At 42.6% G+C, this 17,048-nt stretch overlaps 2 protein-coding genes across 2 annotated transcripts in view; one reads left to right on the forward strand and one right to left on the reverse strand.

Annotated features, from left to right (window-relative positions):
• Window positions 1-4,245: 4,245 nt before the first annotated feature.
• Window positions 4,246-16,912, reverse strand: LOC124232170 (DNA primase small subunit-like). The gene is made up of 8 exons (XM_046649128.1): window positions 16,879-16,912; window positions 12,266-12,634; window positions 11,451-11,608; window positions 6,769-6,875; window positions 6,624-6,697; window positions 5,484-5,620; window positions 5,011-5,069; window positions 4,246-4,319 (listed from the first exon to the last, which is right to left on the reverse strand). The coding sequence occupies exons 1-8, from the start codon at window positions 16,910-16,912 to the stop codon at window positions 4,289-4,291; spliced, it is 969 nt and encodes a 322-aa protein (XP_046505084.1). The 3' UTR covers window positions 4,246-4,288.
• The window catches only part of LOC124232169 (17-beta-hydroxysteroid dehydrogenase type 6-like), a 32,551-nt gene continuing 28,023 nt past the window's right edge, over window positions 12,521-17,048 (forward strand). The window contains exon 1 of the mRNA XM_046649126.1: window positions 12,521-12,627. The gene's annotated coding sequence lies outside the window, so the exon portion shown is untranslated. The remainder of the gene's footprint in view (window positions 12,628-17,048) is intronic.

Raw genomic sequence — 17,048 nt, forward strand, 5'->3', positions numbered from 1 at the left:
TTGTATTTCTGCAGAGTCTGTTGTTATTTCTCCTCTTTCATTTCTGATTTTGTTTATTTGAGCTTTCTCCCTTTTTTTCTTTGTAAGTCTGGCTAGTGGTTTGTCAATTTTATTTATCTTCTCAAAAAACCAGCTCTTTGTTTCATTGATCCTTTCTACTGCCTTTTTCGTTTCAATAGTATTTATTTCTGCTCTGACTTTTATTATTTCTCTCCTTCTGCTGACTTTGGGCTTTATTTGTTCTTTTTTCTCTAGTTCAGTTAGGTGTACTTTAAGATTGCTTATTTGGGATTTTTCTTGTTTGATAAGATGTGTCTGTATTGTGATGAATTTTCCTGTTAATACAGCTTTTGCTGTATCCCATATGAGTTGGTATGGCATGCTATCATTTTCATTTGTTTCCAGGTATTTTTTGATTTCTTTTTTAATTTCTTCAATGATCCATTGCTTGTTCAGTAGTGTGTTGTTTAGTCTCCACATCTTTGTGCCTTTCTCAGCTTTTTTCTTGTAATTAATTTCTAGCCTTATAGCATTATGATCAGAGAAGATGCTTGTTATTATTTCAATATTTTTAAATTTGTAGAGGCTTGCCTTGTTTCCCAACATATGGTCTTCCTTGAGAATGTTCCATGTGCACTTGAGAAGAATGTGTATTCAGCTCTTTTACAGTGAAGTGATCTATATATGTTATTAAGTCCAATTGTTTTAGTTTTTCATTTAGCTCCACTATTTCCTTGTTGATTTTCTGTCTGGATGATCTGTCAATTGATGTGAGTGGGGTGTTGAGGTCCCCTACTATTCTGTTGTTTTTAACATCTTCCTTTAGGTCTGTTAATAGTTGCTTTATGAATCTTGGTGCTACTGTGTTGGGTGCATAGATATTTATAAGCGTTATTTCTTCTTGAGGAAGCATCCCTTTGATCATTATATATTGTCCCTCTGTGTCTCTCTTTACCTGTCTTATTTTGAAATCCACTTTGTCTGATATAAGAATTGCAACACCTTTTTTCCTTGCCATTAGCTTGAAGTATTGTCCTCCACCCCTTCACCCTGAGCCTGTGTTTGTCCTTGGGGCTGAGGTCTGTTTCTTGGAGGCAACAAATTGTTGGATCTCGTTCTTTAATCCATTTTGCCACTCTGTGTCTTTTTATTGGAGAGTTCAGTCCATTTACATTGAGAGTGATTATTGATGCATGTGGACTTAATGCTGTCAATGTGTCGCTCATTATCTTGTTTTCCTGTGTTTCTTTTCCTGTGTGCTTTAGACTACCCATTTAATACTGCAATTTCTTATGCTGGGTTTCTTAGATTTTTCCTTATTTATGATTTGTGACTCTGTTCTGTATTTTATTTTAGTGTCTACCTTGAAGTTTGTATTTAGAATCTCATGTATAATATAGTCTATTCTCTGGTGGTCTCTTACTTACTTGACCAATACTGATTTAGACCCTTTGCTCTTCCCTTCTTAAATAATTATTTTCATTTTTTATTCCAACTCGTGTTATTAATTTGTAGTTAGAGTGATAAGATCGTCCTTGCTTTGGTAGTTTCCTTTCCTTTACCCTAATGCTATAGTTGAATATTTGCTATCCTGTTCTGGTTCTATCCATTGGTCTCCCTAGTCTGTGGATTGTGACCCCTTTCTCCGTTTTTTCTTTTTTCAGGTATGAGAGCCTTCTTGAGGATTTCTTGTAATGGAGGGCTTTTAGTTACAAATTCCCTTAACTTTTGTTTGTCTGGAAAAGATTTAATTTCTCCCTCATATCTGAAGGAAATTCTTGCTGGATAGAGTATTCTTGGCTGAAGATTTTTATCTTTTAAAGCGTTGAATATGTCACTCCATTCTCTCCTAGCTTGTAAGGTTTCTGTAGAGAAATCCACTGACAGTCTGATAGGGGCTCCTTTATAGGTTATTCTCTTCTTTTCTCTTACTTCCCTGAGTATTCTTTCCTTATCTTTCCTTCTTGCCAATTTTACTACTATGTGCCTTGCAGTAGGTCTTTTCAAATTGACAAATCTAGGAGATCTGAAGGCTTCCTCTACACACATTTCTCCATCAATCCCTAGATTTGGGAAGTTCTCTTCAATAATTTCGTTAAGAACATTTTCTGCTCCATTTTCCTTTTCCACATTCTCGGGAATTCCTATGACCCTTATGTTCTTACTCTTCATTGAATCCACTACTCTCGGAGATTTTCCTCATTTTTTAAAAATTCTTAGTTCTCTTTCTTCCTCTCTCTGGAGCCATTCAGCCTGTCTATCTTCAATTATGTTAATTTGCTCTTCTATGGTGTCTACACAGGCATTCAGGGAATCCGTATTCTGTTTTATCTGGTCCATTGTGTTTTTCATCTCTAGTAATTCTATTTGATTCTTCTTTATGATTTCAATCTCTTTTGTGAAGTAACTTCAGAACTTGGCTTGTTTCTCTTTCTCTCTACCTCATTGAGTTTTTTGATTATAGCTGCTCTGAACTCATTATCACTTAGTTTACCTAATTCCAAGTCCTCAGGACTTAATTCCATGTTTTTATTGTTTTCCTTCTGGTCTGGGGCTTTTATAAAATGCTGGATGGTAGAGGAGTGGTTTTTTCGCATGGTGGTAGAATTCGGTTGCAGTTACAGCCTGTCACCACTAGATGGGGGTCAAGAGCCACGTGTTATGAGCTCTCCGCCTTCGGGCTAGATGGCTGTGCCCAGTGACTTTGCTGGGAGGGAGGGGCTGCTATTCTCTGATGCTGATCTGGATTCAGATCGGTTCTGTTCTCTGGTCTCCCGAGGCCCTGGGTTTATGGGGTCCCCATGGACAGAAGCTTTCCCCCCGTCAGCGGGTTTCCACTGAACCAGCGACAGGAGTCCTAGATGATCCCCCAGTCGTGCGGCCCCTCCCCTGCTCCTTCCCGACCTATGCAGCAGCAATCGCAGTCTCTAGGGGAGGGAGCGATGTTCTCGCCTACCGTTCCAGCGCCTCCGAGGCCGTAAGTAAGGTTTATGATCTCCACCTTCTTGGTATTAATTCCACTGTTTCCTTATTGATTTTTGTGTGGATGACCTATCCATTGATGTGAGTGGGGTGTTGAGGTCCCCTACTATTATTGTGCTATTATTAATATCTCCTTTTAGGTTTGTTAATAGTTGCTTTATGAACTTTGGTGCTACTGTGTTGGCTGCAGGGATATTTATAAGCATTACTTCTAATTGATGGAGTGTCCCTTTGACCATTATAAACTGCCCCTCTTTGTCTCTCTTTACCTGTCTTATCTTGAAGTCCACTTTATCTGATCTGAGTATTGCAACACCTGCTTTCTTTTGTTTGCCATTAGCTTGGAGTTTCGTGTTCCACCCCTTCACTGTGAGCCTGTGTTTGTCATTGGAGCTGAGATGTGTTTCCTGAAGGCAGCAGATTGTTGGGTCTTGTTCTTTAATGCATCTCGCCACTCTGTGTCTTCTTATTGGAGAATTCAATCCATTTACGTTTAGGGTGATTTTGGATGTAGGAGGGCTTAATCCTGCCATTTTATCACTCGTTTTCTGGTTTTCCTGCATTTCCTTTCTTTCTCATCTTGTGTGTTTTGCTCTACCCATTGAGTTATGAAGTTTTTTATGATATGTTTCCCTTATTCGTTTTTTGTCTTAAAATCTTTTTCTTGCATAACAGCAGCTGAAAAACTTGTGTTCTGTGGAACTCACTAGCAAATGTTCTCCTAGGCCATCATCAATAGCCTCGAGCTGGAAGGGATCTAATCCAATCTACTTCACATTCAGAACAACAGTCACACACAAGAAAGGAGTGAACAATGATCTGGAACATACCTTATGGTTGGAACAGCAAATGGACCAAACTGATCCACTTTCTGTAAATCAATAAGCACAGAAATGCAACCTGCAAGAACCAAAAGTTATAAACTGATGATTGTGGAATACAAATCATTATAGGCTGTCTCCTACGAGTTATTTTGGCTAAAATTTTAATCTAAGATTTATCTGTTAAAAACAATATTTAGAAATATAAATTAGAAATACTTTTACGTTATGTGTGCCTTTCATTTCTCTTAAAAAAAGACCAAAAAATAAGCATGAAGGACTTGAGCTATTACCTAGTTGCTCTTTACTACTTTTAGTAGTATGCAGAGAATATGCAGGCAGAAAACACTTGTAATATCGTAGATCAATATAAGTAGCTCACATAGAAATGGTCTTGAGAAAGGATATTTTCAGGAACAAGGGCTAAAATCTTATCCCAGCTTTCTTTATTTTCAAGAATATCTTGACCCACCAAGGCATATCCTTCAAACTATTTTTTTATTGTTTATAGATTTTCTGTAGGAATAACAATAACAAAGTCCCAACACTATTAGTAACACATACATCATGTAGCTTTTGTTGCCATTTGGGAGGCTAGGCTTATTTTCACTGAATTTCTAGAATGTAACTAGGTAAAATGGGAATAATACCCCTTCACAGTGTTATGAGTGTTAACTGATAAATTGTAAGGGGAGAGAACCTAGCACAGTACCTGATTAGAACAGATATTCAAGAAATACTTATTTCTTAAACTCCACAACTTAAAAGGTTAATATCATAAATATGTAACAAGGGTAGAAAGCAACCAAATGAGGACAGCATCATAATGCATTAGTAGAATGAGGGATACAGCCTACATTTTCTACTCTGAATCGCTTGCTTTAACATCTCAACAATTACATAATGCTTAGCAGTTTGCAAATAGACTTCACATCTACTGTCTCATGTCATCTTTGCCACATTACTTTCCTCATCGGTAAGTGGAGATACCATCATGTCTCTCATGAAGCTGTTGTGAAGACCCAGGAGAACGTGTGTAAAGTACCTGTCATGAACACAGCAGCCTAAAATAGACACTCAACTAACTCTAGCTATCATTACTGTAAACTGCTAGCCCAGCAGAGAAAACTGATGACAAGGTAATTCTAAAAGCACGTAAAGGTAAATCAAACACAACTTAAACAGCATGGAGTCTTTCCCAACAGACCTGACAAAAGGGTGGACATTTTCACTTAGGTGAACTTTCTTTTTAACATCTTGACCACCCTGAGAAATAAACCATCAAAAAAGAACTTCATGTATGTTATGGAACATAAATTCAAATAATTAAAAAATTTCCTTAGTGCATTCTAAAGATACTGATTAAATTCTGTCGAAGTATAGAAGCTCGGATGCTATTTATTTAGTCTCAATACCTGTAACTTTCTGGGTTAACTCTACTTGACATGATTGAACTAGAAAAGGAAACTAATCTTCCTTGTGCCACAAAGGGGGATGCTTTCAAAAATATGAAATATCTTAAAAAATGTAGCTACTATGATTTTAACTGATCTACTGGTAACATCATCTACCCTGGGATGTGGATGCTATAAAAGATAGTTTAATTTTGTTACTAAACACACCAGGCTTGCTAACATCTAGCAAACAAAGAAATGTAAATTATCATTAAGAAGATCTTACCTTTACAAGACTCAAATACTCAACTATCCCAGAACGTACTGCGGAGGACAATTTTCTAACTGATTCCTCACAGACCCAACAATGAACACCTCTCCTTCCAGAATATACCCAGAGAAGATGCTTAAATCCAAAGTCCTCTGAGGAGGGAAGAAATGATAGGTTTTAAAATAAATCTATAAAATCCTGATTCTTGCTTACTTCCTCAGCTTCACTCTCGAAGATTCACCCTGAGCTAACATCTGTTGCCATTCTTCCTCTTTTTGCTGAGGAAGATTCGCCCTGAGCTAACATCTGTGCCCATCTTCCTCTGTGTTGTATATGGGATGCCACCACAGTATGGCTTGATGAGCGGTGCATAGGTGTGCGCCCAGGATCCGAACCTGCGAACCCTGGGCCACCAAAGCGTAGTGTGTGAACTTAACCACCACACCACCAGGCCAGCCCCCAAGTCAGCTTCATTTTTTACCTTATTCACCTGTAGCACCTTAACTATACTAACTTATTTGTAGTTTCCTGTAGTTATCCAGGTCTCTCTGCCAAGAATTTCTTCGTGTCACAGCATTTCCATTCTCTGACTAACTGCCATTTATTCTTAAATAACCAGTCAAGGGATATTTAAAGAGTTAATAAATTTAAAGTGTTTAGAACAGTGGCTGGCACATAATAAGCCCCCTATGTAAGAGTTAGCTATTATTATGATCATTTCCATCCTTCTCATGATCTCTTCTAGGAAGCCTATTCTGACCTAGGCTCTTCCCATTCCTGTGTGCACCCTTGCTGTTCTCTATCCCCATAGCACTCTGTGCATATTACTTAACACAATGTAATCCTCGATTTTCTTGTGTCTCCTACTTGAGGTAAGAATTGTTATCGTCCATATTTCTCTCATCTAGGACAGTACCTAGCACACAGAGTTGCTCAATAGATGACTGCATTGGGAAAAAGCTCACTGGTTTGATCAACAGCTTTATTAGAGTTTCAACTACAACATTATTCCAGTCTTTCATTTTCGTGTCATATGTTGCAAGGAACCATGTTGGAAATCTATGAGATTTGATTATAAAATGGCATAGACAGACTAATATTCATAGGAAAACAGATTCTTGCATTTGACCCCACTCAGACACTGCCGATACTTGCCCTTTAATGCTCGGTCGATGATGCGTATGGCCATGGTCATCAGGGTCCAGCACTTAGAACATATGTCTGCAGAACTGGAGCAGAGTCATCATTACTCACTGTCAGTAATACCACCCACCTTACCAGCAAGCCACATGGCGCTCACCTACAACATCTCCTCACATCGTCGTAGTCTGTCATGTCAATGTCAAACACCAGTTCTTTTTCCTGGGCCTGGAAAGCTCCCAGCTTCACTGTATTGTGTTGATTGGGCTACAAGTACAAAGTATCAATCAGTTTCTATAAGAGCTGCCATCGATGCTCATTTTCTACCCACGTGGAAAAAGTGACCATAGAGAAGTGAAGAAACCACATAATTAAAGTTCATTATTTGGATCCTTTACATCCACCAGAATTGATGTAACTTTCATCTACTTGAAACAGGGTTTGATAAATACATATTACCATAATATTTGTTTTTTTTCCAGTTCTGCTGAGATATAATTGACATATAACATTGTATAATTAAACATTTGTTGATCAATGGAAATCATAATAAAGCTTTTTTAAGTTTCTGATACGGAAAAGTACCTACAAATAACTAATGCCCTATTGCAAGGTGTTTTAAGGACCTTTCATTGTACGGGACATATAAGTAACAAAAATATATATATATTTTTTTTTTTTTAAAGATTTTTTATTATTTCCTTTTTCTCCCCAAAGCCCCCCGGTACATAGTTGTATATTCTTCGTTGTGGGTTCTTCTAGTTGTGGCATGTGGGACGCTGCCTCAGCGTGGTCCAACGAGCAGTGCCATGTCCACGCCCAGGATTCGAACCAACGAAACACTGGGCTGCCTGCAGCAGAGCGCACGAACTTAACCACTCAGCCACGGGGCCAGCCCCACGAAAATATATTTTAAATTTTTCAATAATTCAATAAAAATCTCTCCAATTAATCTGAACTGAGCCCATGTCCTCCTGTGAGGCTATGGACTATCCTGTAAAGAAAGCTAACTGAATACAGATGCTTATTTTGCTCCCTCCAAACCTGCACAAAAATGATAGCAAAGGTATTTTTCTAAGAAAGGCCTAAGCCTTTTAAAAAAGAACCAGAGAGGAGATACTACCACCACAGTTTTTATAAGGAGACCCATAAAAGCTGGATCTTAAGCTCTCAGGAAGGAAAGATAAGAAGCAACCCAATTTATACCTCAGAATCCCCAAAAGGCTCAGGAACAAGTGACAACGGGTATCTCTGGAGTGAGTGAGTGTGAGGACCGGTTAAAAATCTATTTATCAAGCAGTTAGTTCCCCACATTCCTCCACTTACTCTGCAGAGCCAGGTGACTGCACTTCCATTTCCCTGGCAAAGACACCTGAATTATTGTCTGGAGAACATAAAACAGAGGGTCTCTGGACTGGGGAGTGGGGGGCAACAGGCACAGGGGATTAATTAGACATTTACATGTGGAAGGGTGAGACCTAGCCCTCTCCCCTCACTTCTGTACCTTTCCACTGCCATCCCAGGCAGGAGACGGCAAGATTCATTTCTGAAGAATCTGACCAGCTGTGTCAGACACTGTTACATGCTCTAGGAACAGAACAGTAATCAAAACAAAGATCTCTATGCTAGGGGCTGGCCCCGTGGCCAAGTGGTTAAGTTCGCGCGCTCCGCTGCAGGCGGCCCAGTGTTTCGTTGGTTTGAAATCTGGGCGCGGACATGGCGCAGCTCATCAGGCCACGCTGAGGCGGCACCCCACATGCCACAACTACAAGGACCCACAATGAAGAATATACAACTATGTACTGGGGGGCTTTGGGGAGAAAAAGGAAAAAAATAAAATCTTTGAAAAAAAAAAACAAAAAAAAGATCTCTATGCTAGTGGAGTGTTCCTTCTAGCAAAGATCTAGAGAAACTGACATCAGAGCTTCCCCTCAATAAAATGGCCCAGCCAGATCACCCTGTAGTAAAGACATCTCAGTCACGTGTGCAGAGCTTCCAATAGCTTCTAGTACTCTATTCTTAAATATAAGCAACAGGCAAGAGATTACCAGACATAAGAGGAAAACCTCTAATATGAAAGAGAGAGGGGAAAAAACAGAAAAAAAAAAGCAACTTAGAGAAAGCAGATGGTGCAAGAAAAGAAAACAAACTATCATTGACATCCTCAGATATAAGACATATCAATGAAAAAAGCACAGAGTACTCTAAAAACGTTCTTGGAAATTAAAATATAATAGCTGAAATGAAAACCTCTGAGAAAATTCCCCAGAAAGTACAGCAAAAGGACAAAGGAATAGAAAATAGCAGGGAAAAAAAATAGAATGAGAGGACCAATCCAAGACGCTTAACATCTGATTTTAGGATTTCTAGAGAGACCAGAGAAAATAGGTAGGGAAAAATCATATTAAAAAAAAAAAGAAGAAGAGGGGGCTGGCCCCGTGGCCTAGTGGTTAGTTCTGCATGCTCCACTTTGGCCGCCCAGGTTCACAGTTTGGATCCTGGGCACGGACCTAGTCCACTGATGAGCCCTGCTGTGGAGGCATCTCACATACAGAATAGAGGAAGAGTGGCACAGATGTTAGCTTAGGACTAATCTTCCTCAGGCAAAAAAAGAGGAAGATGGGTAACGGATGTTAGCTCAGGGTGAATCTTCTTCACCAAAACCAAAACAGAAACAAAAACAAATTCCCAGAATTGAAGGATACAAGTTCATGATCATAAGGACCCATATCTAGCACAACATAGAAAAACAATATGCACCAAGGCACATCATTGTGAAATTTTAAAACATTGGGGACAGAAGGGATAGACAGAAAATCCTAAGAGCTTCCAGTTCCGACACAGCAGAACAAGAATCAGAAGGGCATTAGCCTTCTTAACAGCCACACCAGAAACCAGAAGATAATGTAGCAATGTCTTCAAAATTCTGAGAGATTGATTTACAAACTGAACCACCTGTTAAGCATCAAGGTAGAATGAAGACATTTTCCAGACACAGGTGTCAAGCATTGTCTTCCCTTCACCTTTTCTCAGGAAGCTCCTGGAGGATCGGCTCCACCAAAACAAGGAATAAACCAAAAAGAGAACATAGGATCTGGGCAACAAGGGATCCAACAAGGAGAAAGGTGAAAGGAAACCACAGTGATTACAAGACCATATTCATCCGTCAGGTCTAGAGAGCAATCAGTCCAGGTTGGAGGTCAGGAGGCTGCAGGAGAAATTTCTTCAGGATGAAACTGGCAAACTGCCTGATGGGTCTGAATACATTGGGAGGTTTAGACAATTTACAGAGTGTGGAGTTGAATTAGTGATCTACTTCTAATTTTTAGTCTAACAAACATATTAGGAGCATGTGGAATGGGAAGCTTGGATGTGTGGGGAGGGTTGGGGTGAGGTAAGGAAAGCTAACTCCTCATCTGCCTGAGTGGAAAGTCAATAGATAATGCTTAAAATGGAAAAATGGAAGAAATATAATCATGTCATTCAGAGACAAGGAGGCAAATGCTTCAAGAATCAGCTAAAAGAAAGTGGTTGCCTCTGGGGAGCAGAAAATAGGAGGAGTAGGAGGAGACCTTATTTTTTAAGGAAGACCTTAAAAAACAAGCTGTACAGATGCCTGTCTTGACCCTATAAAAAAATGAGACTTCTTCCCCTTCAGTGTTAGGGAGGACTACAGTGCCCCTTCTATAGAGACCCCACTTAATCTCCACGTCTAAAGAAGAGGAAACTTCTCCAAAGGACTTTTCCTGCCTGCCTTTTCTTACCTCCTCCCCCTTCCCCTGGGGTTTAGTCAGGAAACCTGGGTTCAGGTCCCAGCTGTATCATTTAGAAGTTATGTGGCCTTCGGCAAATTACTTAAGTCCTCCCTGCCTGTTTTCTCCTTTGTAAGAAGAATAACCAGGATTGATATGAAAACAAGATACACGACATATAAAAAAGCACCATACAAAAGCTATTAGCCCACGGGTCTACTTCCCCCCATGTGTGTACTTGTAAGGAGAGGACGAAGGGCTACTTTGGCATGTTCATTCCTTCAACAAATATTCATGGTGTACTCTCTCTTCTAGGCGCTTAGAACATATGGGTGGCAGGGGGATGAGGGGAGCAGGTTGCTGTGGGCTTCAGTGAGTGAGGACTTGAAGGAGGCGAGGGAAGGGACCAAGAAGATATCTGGGGGACTGGGTTCTCGGCAGTGGAAAGTGCTTGAGCAAGGGCCAGTGTGGCGGAGGTGGAACGAGTGAGGGAGAGAGGGGCCGTTACTCTGAGTGAAAAGGGGAGCCCCTGGAGAATGGTTTTGAGCAGAGGAATCAGAGCATCTGACTTGTTTTAAAAGGATCACTCTGGCTGCTGTGCTGAGAGTAGACTCTGGAGTCTACAGGAGCAAACTCTTAGGAAGTTTCCACAGTAATTCAGACGAGGGATGATGACGATGGTAGCAGTGGTAGGATTTTAGATACTACTATGGTAGCGCTAAAGCGATGTCCTAATGGAACGGATTCAGGAGTGTGAGAGAAAGAGGAATAGAGCGGAACTCCAACGCTGGGAGAGAATGTAATTCTCTCTTAATTCCCTCCCTTAAACCATGCTGACTTCCTCATTTAATCTTTTGCCAGAAACTCAGCTTTTTTTTGTCCTACTGAGAATACAAGCACTTCCAAATGATTTCCAGTCAGTAATGTAGAGTATCACAGAACAAAAAACATAACAATGTACTTGCAAAAACAATTAAAGTGTGGCTCTTCAACTAGAATAAACCCTAAAAAGTTTTCTCTCAAAACCTTAAGGGGACCAATGCATTTTCGGTTAAAAAACAAAACGAGATATATAAAACCGATTTCTCACTCTGTGGGAATACACCGCGCCTATGTCAATCTTGTAAGGATTCATTTTCTGCATCTCCTTTTCCAGATCACTCTGGTTGTTGAAGGATTGGTAGCGAATGTAAATATCATCTTTCAATGTGAAGGAAAATTCACGGTGTTGAAAGTAATTCTTTACCACTGCAAAATAAATGTATATTTTAAAATTAATTTGGCACTTTACTCAGCTCAGAGCACTGTAACATTAACCAACGAGACGGTATTTTTAATGAGCCGCCTGTGGCCAGCACTGTGCTACACGCAAATAACCAGCCCCCCCAAAACCAAAGACAAGACCTAGTCCCTGACTGCAAGGGGCTTTTCATCCCGCATGTGATAGGGAACAGTAAAAACGAGGAAAAAGATGCAGAAATATTTCAAATACGTCACGCCAGCTCTCCCTCCCCGGCGGACACTCATGAAGCGGGCCGCGCAGAGCTCAGGACCTCTCCTCCTCCGGGAGCCGCCCCTCCGCCCCCGACGCAGATCGCGCTCCCGCCCCACCAACCCGCCCGGCGCCGGCCCCGAGGCAGGTAAACGCGGCGCCGACCGTGAGTCCGGCCGCGCAGTGCCCGGAGCCGCGGCTCCGCTGTTCTCGGCGTGGCCGCGAGCTGGGTGGGCATCATCTCCCCTCTCGGCCCATTTACCCTCCGAGGGGCTGGGGAGGGCTCGACATGACGCCTGAAGGCACCCGGCACAGAGCCTGGCGGCCGTGCTCCACGCTGTCGTTCCCAGGTACCCGTCCGGATCCTCCTCCCCTCCCCTCCGGACCCACTCCCGGCTCCCCGCCTCCATCACCTCCGCCATAGTTGAGCCAGCGATAGTACTGGGCGTAGGGAAAGAGCCTCCGGTAATAAAGCTTAAGCAGCTCGGGCAGCTCGGCGGGGTCAAACGGCTCCATCAACTCAACCCAAGCAGGACGGCCGCAAGAATTGGCGGGAACCACACAGCCCGGGTCTCCGCCACTGAGCAGGCGCGTCGTGGCCGCGTCCCGCGTCTGCAGGGGCCGCTGGGAATTGTAGTTTCCACTCGGAGGTTGGCCAGGGCGCGGGAGGCGCTCCCCCGGGTCTCCGCCCACCGGCTCTGGGGTACTAGGTCTACAGCTCAGGTGGGCAGGAGGAGGCCGCGCCCATTCCAAGAAGAAGGTATTCTGCGGAAAGGTGAGCCCTTAAGCATATTGCCTGAGGTTATCAAGGGGAAGCAAACGATGTTGTCTGCTAACTCTGTGACTGTTTTAGAAATAACACACAAAAAATGTAAACCACTGTCTTTTAAAGAGGGTTTGGAAATTAGTCTTTCATGAATTACTAGGTCCAATCTGTGCAAATAAACGAAGACCGACCAAATGAGAAAAGCAAAGGCTATTTATTCGGCGCTTCCTGCATTGCAAGGGAGTCAGCCACTGTCACCTGCGTTTTGGCAGAGACTCAAAAGCAAGCCGAGGAGTGCGAAGGCTTTCGGGGGGCGGGGGGGGGGGGGGGGGGGGGGGGGGGGGGGGGGGGGGGGGGGAGAGAAGGTTTCAGGAATTCCCGGATTCAAGGCTATTTACATGGGGAAGCTGCAGGTGGGCTAACTAGGAGCCGGGCATCCTATGTAGTTGGTTAGGGGTGCATATTTGGCTTTGTCTGGTTGGTTCTAAGTTGGGAGTGGGGAGAAAAATTAGGGAAGCTGTTGGGTATTAATCCGGTTCTGGGCATTTTGGACCTATTGTTACAGGGGTTATTGTTTGTCTTCCTGGACTATCACCAGAGACAGCAGTCTGACTTCTACAATTCTGACTTATAGCAGGCTGGCTTCCCGGGCTGTTTGTTATAGTTAAGGGGGTTGGTTTTGAAACTGAGATTGAAGAAGTTAACATCTTCTTAGAGCAAAAACTTTGAGAGAAGCTTTGCTAATTGCAGCTGTGCATACTCAGCATAGTCAACCGTTGTTTAAAACTAGCCATGTCTTTCTGTCCTTCAGTATATAAGTGAGCTGTTTTTCCCAGGAAGTCAAAGTCCAGACATCAAGATTCAGCCTCACAAGGCCAAACGCAGGCTGAAGATGAAAACTAACCAGAAAAGTCCAGACAGTCAAGGGGAAAGAAATTCAGTCTTCAAGACCGAATGCAGGCTATTGGGAAGGCGCCAACCAGCAAGGCCACATGCGCCCCCTCCACCACCTAAACCCCGGATAAATCCCCCTCCCTTTTCCCTTCAAGGAGGTGGATCTGAATTCTAACTCCCATGTCCTTGTGTGGCTGCCTTTCTATAGTAAACCTCTTTCCTCGCCACAAGCCTGGTGTTCCACTTATTGGCCCTCCCGTGTGGCGGGTAAATGAATCTGTGTTTGTGTTCAGTAACAGTTTCCTGGGTAGGCTTCTGCAGATTGTGGGCCAGAGCTCTATTTTTATATTTGATCTGGCGATGGTTTGTTTGTATATTCAGTCTCTCAAATAGAACACCCAGGAATACTAAAATCTGAATTGGAGGGAGCTTGCAGAGTTGTGGAGAGCTTTGCAAATATGAAAGGAGCCTGTGTGCTATTGATATGTGATCTGCCATTCATCTCACTGCAAATGTGGACTGGGGTGGGCCGTCTGGTTATCACATCAGTATCATACGTGTCACTTGAAAACCATCATTTTCATGAATTTTATTTTTACAATAATAGTAGGAGAGCAAGGAGGGAATTGAGTCTCTAGTAAGTTATTTTTAGCCTACTCTTGAATATGATCATGGTCCCTCAGCTCCTGTGGACAAATCAAGCAAAAATGGACCTTGGGCAGATCATACTTATTTGAATATTCCTAGAAATCTGGCTTCCTGCACGAATCTTGGTTGATTTTCCCAATCCCTATGCATCCTGTTTTGGGTAGGGTGGATTTCATGCCTGGGAAGGTCTTCACTCTAATAATAGTAACAGGAGTGCCCTGGAGAGTGCTGTTTTCTGGAAGCACATCCTCCTGAACTTTTTCATGGAGGTTTCTCAGCTTCTGCATTGGTGTCTTTAGGAACTGACTTCTTTGGGCAATTCAGGAGTACCCTGTTTAAGTTTCAGGGCCACTAAGGAGGGCAACACCTTATGTTGCTAAGACATAAGGGGAGAAAGCAAAGGAAATTATATTTACTGAGTTCGTATCATATGGTTGCTTTATTTAATGTTAGTGTTTTTTTTTTTGAGGAAGATTAGCCCTGAGATAACTGCTGCCAATCCTCCTCTTTTTGCTGAGGAAGACTGGCCCTGAGCTAACATCCATGCCCATCTTCCTCTACTTTATATGTGGGATGCTGACCACAGCATAGCTTGAGGAGCGGTGCCATGTCTGCACCCGGGATCCAAAGTGGTGCACCCTGGGCCGCCACAACACAACGTGGGAACTTAACCGCTGTGCCACCGGGCCAACCCCTAATGTTAGTTTCTTATCAGGATAAAAGGAATAATAGTAGCTAACATTTGGGGCTGGCCCGGTGGCGCAGCGGTTAAGTGCACACGTTCTGCTTCTCAGTGGCCCAAGGTTCACCAGTTGGGATCCCGGGTGTGGACATGGCACCACATGCCAAAAGCCATGCTGTGGCAATGGCAGGCATCCCACGTATAAAGTAGAGGAAGATGGGCATCGATGTTAGCTCAGGGCCAGTCTTCCTCAGCAAAAAGAGGAGGATCGGCAGTAGTTAACTCAGGGCTAATCTTCCTCAAAAAAAAAAAAAAGTAGTAACTAACATTTATATAGTGTTTGCTGTGCTGTCAAGTACCATTTTAAGAACTCAATAATTATTCCTCATAAGAAGTCTTTGTGGTAGGTACTAATATTTTCCCTATTTGACAGATCGGGAAATGTGCAGGGAATTTAAGTAACTAGTCCGATATCACACAGCTAGTACGTGGGAGAGGCAGACAGCCTGGCTCCAGTCTGTGCGTTTAACCCCGATGCTACATGCTATGTCTCTACAAGGGGTTCTGGTGAGGCTTAGACGAGATAGAGTAAGAGGTGCCTGGCGCAGTTCATGGCACTCATGAGAAAGCTCTTCCGTAAAAGTGCTCTAGGTAGAGGCTTTTATCCCAAGTGCCGCTGGGAGGCAGTATTGCCTTCCAGTTGGTTTCCCCTCATGATTTTGCCCACATAGGTGCAAAACCCCTTTGTCCATCTTTACACTATCTGCCAGCCTCCTTACATTTACTATTTACATGTACTGTCATTCTCTTTGGGTAATCTATCAGCCAGCCTAGGTCTCTCTCCCCAAGTTCTTTGCAGGCTTAGACACCTACCTCGTGGACTTCCCTTCCACTTCATCTCCTGTTGTCATTCTGGATGTTTTTAGCATGTAAGAAGATGATATATTCAGCAAAGATATGGTTCATTCAGTCATTCTTTAACTTATTCATTTATTCCACAAATAGTTAGTGACCATTTGTGTTAGGCATTTAGCTAGGCTCTGGGGAGAAAAAATTAATGATGTCATTTGTGTTTTGGAGAAAACTATAGTCTAGTAGGGGCAATAGGCACAAGTGAAAAAGTGTAATAAAATGTTATAGATGCATTTATAAACCAGCTATCTATTGGTGGCGACATTTTCCGTAAGACTTGGATAAGATTGGGACAGGGAGACAGGCACAAGTGTAAATGGCATGACGCTTTCAGGAAACTGCCAATAGTTCCTTACTGAGAGAGCTTGATACCGGCTCAACACAAGGCTGACATAAGGAAAGCCATATTTTAGAAAAGAAACCATATTATAAGTTTGAATGACCTCTGATTAACTAACGCAGATACGCTCTGTAGATTTTATGGAGCCTCCCAGCTGTTATAAGTTGATAACTTTGTTCTTTTGAGTTCCTTAGGAATGTCCTGAACCCCAGGCAGAGAGACTAGGCTCATAACCATCATCAATGACAACTAAAAAATCAATGTATAGGGTGTTGCTCTGGTCTCTGATGCATATCCAGTAAAACAAAAACTGTCAGGAGCTAAGACCAGACGTCTGCTCCCACCTGGAAACCAGATGCCTCCCTGACCCAGACACCAGACCCCTATAATAAGTGGCCTGTACGCTTTGTTCTGAAAGATAGTTCTTTCAGACATTAGTCGATCATCTTTTCCCTTCCTAGCAAGCTGTAATAAAGTCTTTTCTCTCCTACCACCTTGCCTCTTGCCTATTGGCATGTCTTGCAGCGGGCAGATGACCACTGTAGTGCAGTAACAAATTTGGCACTCCAAGTTGGACATTAAATCCTGCTCATGGCCAGTAAACCTCAGACAGGGAACCTGTTGGGTAAGTCCTTAGTGGCTACCTAAGCTCTCTTTGTCTCGGGGAACTGCCTTTCCTGCTTTCCCATACTGGTACAGTGGCCTCCTAATGCTGACTGTGGTAGGAACAGAAACAGCTATGTCTGGCAAGAACCCGGGCTCAATTTGGAATAGGGTAAGTCACCTCGCGGATGCCCGTGAACTCCATTCTTCTCCATCTTGGGTCCTTCCATTTATTACAGGGCCATCTGGGGCCCAATAGGACCATCTGGATGTGCATTTGGAGTGGAAACAGTTGTAGAATTTGTTAACCTAAATCTGAGAAGTAGTTTAATAGTGTCTGGTTTTTCTGTG

This window comes from Equus quagga, unplaced genomic scaffold (assembly GCF_021613505.1).
Source record: "Equus quagga isolate Etosha38 unplaced genomic scaffold, UCLA_HA_Equagga_1.0 HiC_scaffold_295_RagTag, whole genome shotgun sequence".
In the NCBI taxonomy this organism is placed as follows: domain Eukaryota; kingdom Metazoa; phylum Chordata; class Mammalia; order Perissodactyla; family Equidae; genus Equus; species Equus quagga.